At 34.1% G+C, this 12,800-nt stretch overlaps 1 protein-coding gene across 2 annotated transcripts; it reads right to left on the bottom strand.

The window, feature by feature from the left end:
* Nucleotides 1–3,359: 3,359 nt before the first annotated feature.
* LOC124849075 (cell division control protein 2 homolog) lies at nt 3,360–12,400 on the bottom strand. 2 transcript variants are annotated; one of them, XM_047326931.2, is made up of 8 exons: nt 12,237–12,398; nt 11,968–12,152; nt 11,355–11,475; nt 10,446–10,619; nt 9,287–9,450; nt 5,114–5,201; nt 4,979–5,032; nt 3,360–3,685 (listed from the first exon to the last, which is right to left on the bottom strand). In XM_047326931.2, exons 1-8 carry the CDS (start codon nt 12,243–12,245, stop codon nt 3,596–3,598), a joined length of 885 nt encoding a protein of 294 aa, XP_047182887.1. In that variant the 5' UTR covers nt 12,246–12,398; the 3' UTR covers nt 3,360–3,595. The 2 variants fall into 2 exon arrangements, with proteins under 2 accessions (XP_047182887.1, XP_087972109.1); XM_088115983.1 differs by lacking the exon at nt 10,446–10,619 and having other exon boundaries at nt 12,237–12,400.
* Between the last annotated feature and the right edge of the window lie 400 nt (nt 12,401–12,800).

The raw sequence follows: 12,800 nt of genomic DNA, 5'->3' as shown, positions 1-12,800 counted from the left end.
CGCGTTCAAAATATGTTAATATTTTTTATATATTTTAAAATATCAAAATCAATAATTTCAAGATTCAGTAAAATATCATTGTTAAAAACTTAGTGAAAAATTCCAAATTCCATTAAATCAAGCTACCTAGCATTATGTATGGTTAACGAAAACATATTTATACATATTGAATTAGCATTTAGTTATAATAAATAAGTTAATGTTCTATAATTAAAAGGTAAAGTGCATATAAAAAAGAACATAAAAGTGTAAGCTGTTTATAAAATTAGTTGAAGCAAAATTTGTAAAATACAATGTAACTTAAAATGAATGTGATGGTTCGAAACAAAATGGATTAATTCCTAACTACATTACAAAGGACGGGTGTCAGACCTCATTAAAACACACTTAAAAATCCCTCTGCACCGACGTCAGGTGTCAAGCAACGAGGATCAGAAATCAGATAGTGGAATGCAGGTGTCAGCAGAGGAGCAGACGTTCGGTTTTGACAAAACTGATTTTTCTGAAAATCGCATCACACTCTCTGCATGCATCTTCTTCTCCAAAATCTGATTTTTCTCAAATTCTCCTCCTTCTCTCTACCAAAACTCACCCTTTCTCTTTTCCGATCACCGTTCAGGCACCGTAGGAGCACTTCCGGTGTCCAAAGCTTCAATTTGAACCGAACAGTTCCGAGTTCTGAAACTGGTAAGTTTCTTGTCCCTAGTCGTTCGTTCTTGTGAACATGCAAACCAAGTTCTGGTTGCATGAGTCCTTAGTGTCGTTCTGAACCATTTTGGTCTGTTGTTTGATTTTTGGTTCGAAGAGTCGTTGAGCGTTGAGGGTAGAAGGAATCGTAGTTTGGCGAACTGAGTTTCGGTCTGTAGGACGTTCGTTCACGCTCAGAGGTAAGGGAAGCTTATTTAATTTAATTTGTATGTTTACTGTGCTGCATGGACGTTCTTTGAGTTGCATGAAGCATGATCTTTGTGATATTTGATTATTTGAGATAGGATGATTATTATGTTATGATGTATGAGGAATATGAAATGTGCCATGATATGAATGTATTACATTATGAAGTTATATGCTGAGAAATGAGTTGAATGTAAATGAATTCTGAATATGAAATCTCCCTATGATAATATACGTTCGTCATTGAACGGTCCTTAACCGTTTGGTATTTCTAGTAAACTTGTTTGAAATTGGATTCTTTCATTTGGAAAGAATCTTAGTTGAGGACGAGCGTCTTCTGTGGTAATACTATGCTTGAGCGTTCGGTCAAGCGTAGTTGCATCTGAGTATTCGGTGATAAACCTAAATGTTGTAAATATATGTATTTGTATATTTTAGTTATTTTAAACACAATTCCAATAGTATCTTATTATATTTATTAATCTTTCTATTATAAGTGTAGTAGTGCTCGGTCTCACACCAAGCTCTCGAATTGAGTAGTGCTCGGTCTTATACCAAGCGCTCGTACTCGTTTCTGGTATAATCTATCTTGACGAAAAATAGCGTTCGTCTAGCTTTAATAGAATTTTCTTCTCTACCATGCTCGGTCATTGACTGACATTCAGACTTCTTGATGTAAATTCAAATAAGCTAAATATTTATAAGCGTTCGGTTTCTTCAGGTGAATCCTTCTAAGTATTTTTCTCCGAAAGTCTTGAAGTGTATATGTCCATTTGGTTCCGGCCTAGAGCCTTAGTATTTGGCCTAGTTCTTTCTGTGTTCGGTTAGAACTCTCAAGGGTCAATTCATCTAATTGACTCACTTTGTAAGTGACGGTCGTTCTAGTCATTCTTGCGATATACAGTTGATTTCGGTTTCTTTCGAAATCCGATAGTAACCCTCTCGGTCTTATTCTATTCTGGAACTGGAGACCTCTCTGTCTCGTTCTAAGTGTTCGTCCTCGTTCTGAGTGAGGATTGAACGTTCGGTATCTGGTGTCTTTAATAATCTTTGAACAAAGAGGAAATTGAAATGATTGAGAATGAAAGATGGAACTAAGATGATGAAAAATGAAAGATGAAGGAAATATGATATGAATGAAATGTTGTGAAATATGAACGAGCGTTCCAGGAGGAACGACTCATGAGTGAATATTGGAATTGGTAAAGTATGAATGTGGTAATGCTAAGCTGGCGGTTCATCCTGATGTTCCGTGAGTACTCGTTCTCACGTAGAGGAGGGTAGGTCATGTGTGGGAACGGCAAGAGGTCCTAGTCCTTAGGGGTACTTTGGACAGATAGGACTAACCTCGGGTGGCAGCTGATGAGAGTATTTCAGTTACTACATCACCCGGGTGCACGAACGTCGTAGCTACACAGATTTCATACAGTCCGGACAGTCAGTCTAGTAGTAGGCCTTGCTTGAAACGTATGTTGAAATGTATTTGATGTGTTTGAAGAGGAAAAATGTATGTTTATACTTGAATTAAATTTCATAAGCTTACCCTGTATTTCCTGTGTTGTCTGGTTTTGTACGTCCGTCCTTGTCGTTGCAATGATCATCCGTGTGGATGTGAGCAGAAGGAGACGAGTTGCTGGAAGAGGCGCTGGAAGAAGAAAATTTTGTCGAAGTAGAAGTGAAGACCGAACAATAGGACGTTCGGTCAGTAGTTTAGTTATTTTGTAAAGTGGTTGTTCGATCACCTTTTCCTTTCGTTTTGTATGACCGTTCGATGTTGGTTTTGTAAACCGTTCGGTCAGGTTTGCTTATTTTGTACAGTTTAAGTTTGTAACTCTTTGTAAGGCCGTTTGGCTATAACCTAAGTTAAGACTGACCTGAATTATTATAAAATGTAATTATTCTATTATATAGTTTATACTGTATTTTTGAGATGTTAGAGCGGGTCGAGAACCTCATAGTTTTTTTATTGTCAAATTATTATTTAAACTCAAAGCTCATTTACTTTAATATATTTAAAAGAAATGTGTACAATTCTTTTTTCGCTATTTAATATAATCCTTATGTTGGTCTTACTATAAGCAAAATGTGACAAGGTTTAGTAGTATTGACATCAAAAGACATGCATTGCATTTAATGGATTCAATTTATTATTTTATATGGTTGCAAGACTCCATTCATTAGAACGCATAAAAAACTCATTTACTAGACCTAGATGTTGACATTAAATAACTACGTTTGGAAAACTTGATCTTTGAAAGCTGTCATGGATTTTCCTTGTTCAACTTTTAGATAATGTCTAAATAGGGCACAACGATATTATTCCAGCTACACGGGCAAATAAGTTTCATCAGATAAGTTAATGGGTTGGTAAAAAACAAATGAAACTAATTTTATCAATCAACAAATGATTTCTTCGCGCTTCTTCTGCATTAAGCAAGCAGCAGCATCACACATGACAGGCAAACTGAAAACTTAACTGGTGCATTGCATTGACTGGACAAAGGGAAATGTAAAATGCAGTATGATCACACTCAAGTTGATTCTCAAATATTCTGTAGGACAAAAAATGGAAATATGACCCACTCCCAACTCCCAAGTCCTGAAGAAATAGCAAAAGACAGCACGCATTTCTCGCAGAGTCAAAACCCATAAATTCTGCACAAAATATTACTATAAACACGTTTTCCATGAAGATATGGAATCAGGGTACAAATTTAATGTCTTTGAAGTATTCATGCTCCACAGCGATCCTGGCAGTAATTCTTTTGCTGGGATCCAAGCATAGCATACTCTGGAATGCAATAGACATTTTTTATCAGAGAATACAATTGACGATGGTACATACGATAAAGCGTCACAGGAAACCAAATATTAGAAATACCCCGGGAGCCAAAAAGGATGATAGTATCTGAAATCAAGAAAACTAATAGAAATGCAAGAATGGATTATTATAGAGGATTGAGGAAAAATTATTAGTGGACAAATGTCATGAAATCTTTCATGTCATTATTACATGATAAATCAAATACTGGACATCGGTTCTTATATAATAATAATAATCCCACCATACAGCTGGTGCCTAAACCAGCCATGGAGCCAGATATGTTCAAAAGGCAAACAAGAGACTCAACGGTCATTTACAAGCATCTCCCTTTAAGATTAACGAGAAAAACAAGGATAAATCTCTCTCTTCTTCCTCTGCTTTCAACTCAATTACTATTTTTAAATATTACCGAAGGGAATGCTGGGAAACATGTATTGAAGAGTTTTCAACAGTAACGTGTTTTGTAAGAAAATAAAAATTACAAGAGGTATCAACTTACTCAAAAGAAAGATATTCCTCATCCTTACCCTTCATTTTCTATAAATCTAATATAACCGCTAAAATGAATTACTTATTAGAACCGATCGAGAGAAAAAGAAGAATAAGGATGAATATAACCATTAGTAAATTTTAGATAAAAATTCCCGTTGATGACAAAACAACAAAATATCTAATGGCTGAAAGTGTCGGCCCTTGCACTAGTTAGTAATGGGATCTTCCCATTGGAACTATTGAAAACACTTATAAATTAAGGGTCTTATTAGATAGTAATAACTAGGAAATATAATAAACCGAAATCGCCAAATATACCCATTAGAACTTATCAAATACCTTGATTTCTAAGCTGCATACAATCAGTTATCACTTTGCTAAGTATTGGCTATGTTAACGTAACCTAGTGAGGGTGTAGGTGACTACTATCGAATACTTGGTCGTGTATTAGTTCTTCTGAATCAATTTCTCATCTTGTTTTTTTTCAACAGAATCGCTAGTACTCCCATAATTAGTAAGGGAAAGCACAATTATTTCTTTCAGTCCCATTTATACAGAGTAGATTACCTTTTATATGGATATATTAGAGGCATGAGTACTTGGGAGAAGGAGTGTAAGATAATGTAGTGGAGAATTGAACCTCTGGATAACATCGCCACAACCCAGCCTTAGAAACTGAGGCTGGTAGCAGTTGAACTATATATACTTATTTGCACTATTTTTAATAACGCCATGGAAAAAGAATACTATATCACATCTTGTACTTACAGAAAGAAGATTAAGACCCGCTGCATCAAGATTTGGAACCACAGTTGCTAAATCCTGAAAAGTAAAAAATAAGGTTCAATTCTTACTGGATGAAGAACAAAGCATTTAATCCAGGTTAAAGAGAGTCATAATTACCTTAGGTGGCCATTTGGGAAATGTTGATTTAAAATCCGGTAATGCAGTAACTCCAGGCCATGTTTCTTCATTTGGTGTACCCAATATTCTTTCATATAAGGAACAATAAGTAAATACATATTAGTATACACACACATATACATATATATATATGAAGCTTTGATTACTCGGTTGAGGGGATTGGAAGCATATATTTATTTGACTATGTTTGCCATTTTTTAAATCTATTAACAGGTTATGATAGTTATGATAGTTATGATAGTACCGTTAAAGATATCAAATTCAAACATACTTAATTTGCTCAATAGCTAAATTAAAAAAGTACACAGATTAAAAATTCCTTTGTTATCCTTATAGGATAAACACTAAATAAAGATGGGAGACTTTATACGGGTATCTCAAATTTCTAATATTTCCTCAAACACTTCCCTCAACTGCAGGAACCAAAATCAAAAACAGGAAAGGTCTCTCTTTTTCTCCATCTCCATTACCTTACCAAAAGAAGAATTTGAATATACTGAGATTATACAAATTTAACAGAATTGCCAATTTTCCATCAGTTCAAATGTAATAATCATAATCACTCCTATCAATAAAAAATTGTTTTTATTTAACTTCTTTTTCAAAAAGAAATTAAGAAAAGTCGGTCACCCATAATATTTGAAAAAAAATGCTTCCATATAAGGAAAACTATCAATTTTGTTTTCCACTGTTTCTTGTACAAACATTGAAAGCAAGAAACAAGTGAAAAACAAAATGATAGTTTTGTTAGTTGTAAAACAGAAAATGACAATTGTACATGTTTCCTTAAACCAAACAAACCCTTGGGATCTGTTATTCACCTATACCGAAGTTAGCATTTTATCTTAAGGATAACTTAATGTTAATTACTGAATATGCAGAATTGAGTCGTCCCAGATTAATCACAGATCCTTGTCACAATTCAATATCAACTTTGCCAAGTTTTTTCCCACTTTCTTCACCAATTGGTCTATCCTAGGTGCCTTATGTTGGATCTGATAGACCCAAGCATTTGCAGCATCATATATTTGCATGGTTTATGACCCCTAATGTCAGTATAGGAAACCAACGGTACTTCATAATATAACTCTGATAGCAGTATTTTCACGTTTATCTACATTAAATACTTGGCCAGCTTTTCCTTTTAATTATAAAAAAAATCAATGAATAGAATTTAAAGATTAGGAATTAACATTATATTATTATGTGTCATTAAGTACAAGGCACCAAACTACCATACTATCCTTTATCCCTCCATTACTGTAAATTACCCGCAGCCAAGTGGAGACCAGACAAATATATTAGTAAAAGTTATGTTTTTATGTTATCAATATGTTTATGATTACGGACACAGATTATATCTTTATAATTATAGATGTGAAGATCATATCTCTATAATTACAGATATCAAGATCATATCTATATAATTACAGCAATCAAGAACATTTTGTATTATTAGTAACATTAATTATTTACTTATTCTTATGTTTATTATTAGAAGAAATCAAATTTTCTATATTTATTCAATTGATTTTGTTTTCTCAATATAAATAAATCAATAATGTTGTCATAGAAAACACATGGTTTTAGCTCAATGCTTCCTTTTTTCTTATAGTTTAACATATATATATATATATATATAATCATCTATGTAAGAATCATGCCCCGAAAAATTATCTCACATAAATCATTATCTTAAATAGCTAGCTATAACACCACTATAACAATGTAGCGACGAGGAACAACCCTACCAGATACAGGGGGTGGTATGGTATTGCAGGCATAATGTTAGGTTTCTTGGTGTCAAGAAACCTAAATACTATCTCAGAATAAATAATCACAAAAAGTTTATGAATTCTCACAGTGAAGAAACAGTTTTATTGAATGGAAAAACACTGAAAGCAATCAACAACATTCAAGGGAAAACATTCAATTACACAGGACAGTTCCTGTTTCTGAAATAAACACTCAACCACCAACAAAATACACACCCACCTCCTTAAAAGACATAAACAAGACATAACTAACAAAGGAAACTGTCAACAGCCAAAGAAAACTACCCCTGACCACTATGAAACTCCTCCTAACTCCCCCAACCACCACTTACTAACTGTTCTGTTTATTTTTTCTGACATAAATCTTCCAAGACCTATCACATAACAAACCAAATAGCGTCTGAACAAGTGACCGCAACAGCCACTACAGAAAGCACTTTGTTGAATCCGAAAAACCATAGAATAGAGACATTATTAGGACTATTTTCAAAGGGATTTTTTATTTCCAAAATTGAAATCTGTAGATTTAACAGCGTAATGATAAAAATGTCTTTAGTTTAGAACATGATGAGTGATAATTCCTACCTACAATGTTTTCGATTTTTGTTAGTCTTTACTTCTATGTTTTGTTTAAAACACACCTCCTACTTTTTATGGCTAGTTATGAATGTTGTTAAATTTGAATAATTTTGTTTTATTTGAGAATTCATGCTCAGATAGTATATACTATGAGCTAATAAAAATTTTGAAATAGAAATTGTCCACTATAAGCTATCATACCAGCATTTTGTGAGTGGGTCGCTATGCACAGCTATCCAAAACATTGACTCAAACCTGGTCAAAGGTCTCAAAGGCAAGGTTGTAGAAATCAAGTTTTTATGTGAACTAGTGAAGGCTTCGTAAACTCAAATTGTATACTTATTAGAGCTTACTTAATATGAAAATTATTAAAATAACAATAAAGTTTAAATATTATTCTATAAATATCTTTTTAAATTTTTTACAACTATTATATTTTTTTTAGTTGCTCATATTATCTATTATGTTTTCATAGGAACCAAGGTATTAAAGAAGAGAAATAGCTAGGCCGGTACTAGTGTGTATCACTGATAAGAAATTCCTCTGTAAAATGGAATTACAGAAATCAAACAGAGGAACAGTAATTGATTATGAATTATAAATATGTAATAGAAACAAAGCATGTAAAAACAACACCTAGATGATGACAACCCAGCCTCTACTAAAAAAATTTCCACCCTAAACCTCAGAATAATTCCCCCTTTCATTTGGGCACCCTCCCTCCTTACACCCATTTTCTCTTTCCCTTTTGGCCCCACTGCCCTATTCCCATATCACCCTCCCCACTCTCTTAGCGTGTCACATAATCATTCTGTTATTTTCCATCTTTTGCAAACCTGACTTATATGCCTAACATGCTTTGAATAATTTTTTACATTTTTAATATTATTATAATTTTATTCTTATTCTTTAGTTGATTATATTATATACTATGTTTTACATAAACAAAAAAGACCATTGGACACAAACTGCCCTAGAATCCAAATAGAAAGAAGGGAGGAAAACTAATATGACCCAACCCACTAATCTCTAGCTTATGTCACCCCTTATCTATGAAAGGTACAATAGAAGCAAATGGGATTGTGGTGAGGTTGCTGAGGCTGTCCAGGCCAAAACAGAGGAAAATGTCGAGAAAAAAAACACCAGCCGATATCTGGTCATGCAATAGAAGCATAATTGAAGTTGGTACGTCAACACCAAAAACAGACAGAAGCTTACAAGAGAGAAACACTGAACCAAAAAATTGTGCCCTAGGTGCATTCTACATAAACTGTGACCAAAAAACAAACAAATCTGCTGTCATTTCCAGTTTTTACCTAATATCCAACTGATCTCACTGAATCAACTCTAAACCAAAGTAATTAAATATCAAAAACAGACAGGACATCCTTTTTTTGTTACCTTTTTACTAGTTTATTTATAGATTGTAGAATTTTGTGAGGGGTGGAGCTTTAAGATTCAGAGAAAGAAAAGATAAATGGAATTAAACAAGCAGAAGAGAAAGACTGATACCACACAATAAATGTGTTAGATAATTCAATAACTATCAAAACTGAAGACTGACTTTTCAAGGACACTAGTCAAACTGTCACCAACACATCAAAAAACATTTAAATTTCACGTATAAACAAGAATACCTATGAGTGTGTGTGCATATGTATGCATGAGTAAACTTACCCCTTCTCCAAATAGATGTACCAAAGAGTATTAAGATTCTTCAACCAAATCCAGTATAAATACTTAAAAATATGCCAGTTTAAAACGTCTAGAGACAAATATAAGGTTGCTAGATAATCACCTGAATATTTTAAATAATTCATCAATCTCAGAGTCCCCAGGGAATAGAGGTCGTCGGTTTACCATCTCTGCAAATATACATCCCACTGACCAAACATCAACTGGGGTAGAATAATGACGAGACCCAAGCAATATTTCTGGAGCTCTGTACCATAATGTCACCACCTACAAACAATTACCAAACGATCTACTACTATAATACCTTTCCACAAAATTGATTCATACACATAATCTTCTATTAAATAACTTTACTTTTTAATTCAAAAAATAAATAACCACATTAGTTTTCAATCAACAAAAGTTTAGGGGAAGGATCGAGGCATGACACAACCATTGGTTGGAATCAAACTAAGGCCTTTCAGCTGAAGCAGTTTGATCTACCATTGAGAAAACACTCAACTCAATGAATAATTATAAAATGTGGCCAGTATATTCAAAGTGTAAACAAAAAATCAGAGAGCAATCATGCTAGCATTCTTGATTACTATTTACAGTGGAACTTACTATATGTATAAGTTCAATATATGAAAAATTCAATTAACATACAGTGAAAAGAAACATTCTATGAATACCAACTTAGTGGATTATTTGAAAGTGACAACTGACAAATGATCTTTCAGGATTGCAAAAATGCTGCCACTGAACAATGACCTTTCAGCATTCTCAAAGACAAGCAATTTACCAAACGCTAAATTTAAAAAATTATGCGGAAAACTCAATTTGTAGAGAACCATCCCAAGGTTAAATTCAAGTAAGGTCTCAAAGAACCATTCAATTAACAAATACATTAAAGGGAACATAACCAACAACAGTCTTGTTCCCACTAAATGGGGTCAAGACCTGGATTACCGACCACCATTGTACACGATCTTGCATAATATACAGTGGACACACAAACAACGTCACCCCAGGGCAGCAACAAAGGCTGAAATATGGTTTTTAGCACAAGAGAAGAAATATCAAACTACAAAATATAGTCTTCAAGATAAGTCATGTAGCTTCAGCATGACAAGGAAATAAGATTTCCAACAACGTTCAGAGTTCCAAAAGATGCAACTTTAGAACACAGCATAAGGGCATATCATTTTCTCATGCAAAAACCCATTATTTAATTTTTTTTATTATTTGCATGAGAAGCACGTATAAGGTAGCACACAAACCTCATGAGTAAATGTCCTGACAGGAATGCCAAATGCCCTAGCCAATCCAAAATCTGCAAGTTTTAAGGAATTTGTACGACGATCTATCAACAAATTCTGTGGTTTCAAATCTCGATGAAGAACTCTGTGCGAATGGCAGTAAGCAATGCCACAGAGAATTTGATAGAGGAACATCTACAGAAAGGATCATTAAAGAATTCAAATTCCAAATCCAAATTGGTATTTTCACCAAAATTAGTATCTCCTTATAGAATCCGTGACTAAATAGATTGTACATTATTGATTTAAGTTGGGAACATTTAATCATAATCTAACCTACAAAGAATGAGAAGGTAAGGTAATGGGAACATCATACATAACATCTTAACTACACAAATAATCACACTCGGATAGCAGGCTGGCTGTCACACAGACAATAAAGAAGCCAAAACCAATGAAATACATGATAGCTGCATCTCAGTGCAGAATCTTAATTTCCAAGCAGAATTAACCTGAACCAACACAGTAAAGCTCTCTGTTAACCAACTACTCAATATAATATTCAAATTTGAGCAACTAGTTAGCAAACTGTGGACAGGTCCAACCAAAATCCAAAAGGAAAATCTTAATCAACGGATCATTCATTTTCTGAAATAGGAAGCTTTGAAGAACAACATCGTATCAATCAAGTAATGAAAGATAATCTACAAAAACCATGAGACTCACAGTATGTTTATACATGTATTTGATTTCACAAGCTCAAATTAAGTAGCTAACCACAAGGTTATTGATCATCAATAATTCTCATATTGTCTTCATTTGATTTATGGAAGAACAAGACAATATATGCTTGCAGATTAGAACCCTTGCCCACTCTCACAATTATAACTCAGGTTACCAAAATTAAAGAAAACCACATGTGCCACTCACTTTTACTTGCCGTGGATCTTTCACAAACTCTGGAGATGAATCCATGTGTTTCTTTAGATCCAAGTCCAGATACTCGAAAACCAGATACAATCGCTTCTCACTGTGCACTACATCCTGCAACCTATCATCCACGCATCCACAAAGCACAACTCAATAACGAATTGACTAAGAGGAAGAATGAGATTAAGAATAGCACATATAAAAGCAACATTAACATAGACGTTTTCAAAGCTGCCAGGCCACACAAAGCTGTACAAACACTGTTGGAATTAAGAAAGACCAAAAGCATGAGTAAAAAATAAAATGCTGACATATTGTAAAAACTAAACACAACAACCAGTCCACCAAACATAAACAACGGAAAGGACCAAACTATCAAAAACAGGTTATCAATTGTTCCACCAATCCAAGCCCTACACAGTACACCTCCAATCAACAACATGAAAGCACCTCCTTCATTGATTAAACTTCAGAAGCTAAAAACTCCGAGGCTAAGCAAAAACACAAAATCACAACAAACAGCACGCGGCAACAGCACTATAAGCCCTCCAATTTGAGCATCCATAAGGAGACACTGCATTGGAACGAAAAAAGCCAAGTAAACGGCGAATACCTAACAATGTTCCTATGCTGCATCTCTTTGAGGAGCGAAATCTCACGAATGGCGGTACTGGGAACCCCCTCGTCTTCCTGCTCGAGGCGAATCTTCTTAAGAGCGATGGTCTCATTGGTGACGCGGTCACGAGCCTTGTAAACGACGCCGTATGTTCCCTCCCCTATCTTCTCCACCTTCTCGTACTGCAAAATGAAAACCGAAATTAACGCAGAAATTGTGAACGGAAAGTGAAGAACGAAAAATCGATGCATTGCTTAACCCCAAACCTGTTCCATGGAAGATCTGAGAAGAAACAAGGGTGGAGCGTTTTGCAGTCACTCTCTCACGCACACTCCACTCTTGTCACTTCTTCTCTCTCTCTCTCCCTTTCACTCTTCTCAACTCTTTCTTCTCTTTCCTCCCCTACCCTTTTCCCTCTTTTTTTTGTTTAATGCTTTTCTTTTAACTATTTACAAATTGTATACACTACCCGCGAACACATCACATAATATTCTTTAACATATTTATAATATTTTATTATTTTTAACAGAAGGAATGAACCGTAATAAAAATATACTTAATATCATAATTATAAAAATGTTATTGAAAATGACAAGTCATATGACGACCTTTTCATCCATTGGTCAGTTTTTTTCTCTTGTTATTCAAAGAATTCAAAATTCAATTCTGCTTTAATCGGTAACATTGGATGGGTGAATGACAAGGTGTGGATTTTTGTTTTGGAAAAATATATTTTAATAATGAATTTTTATATTATACACGTTATTTTTTATTAATTTATTATTTATTTGTTATTGTATTGATTTATTCTAAATTTAATGAAAAAATAA

The sequence above is a fragment of the Vigna umbellata genome, chromosome 5 (genome assembly GCF_029865625.1).
Source record: "Vigna umbellata cultivar VRB3 chromosome 5, Vumbellata_1.0, whole genome shotgun sequence".
In the NCBI taxonomy this organism is placed as follows: domain Eukaryota; kingdom Viridiplantae; phylum Streptophyta; class Magnoliopsida; order Fabales; family Fabaceae; genus Vigna; species Vigna umbellata.
Note: the sequence above shows the minus strand (reverse complement) of the source record. Positions and strands in the feature narration are given on the sequence as shown.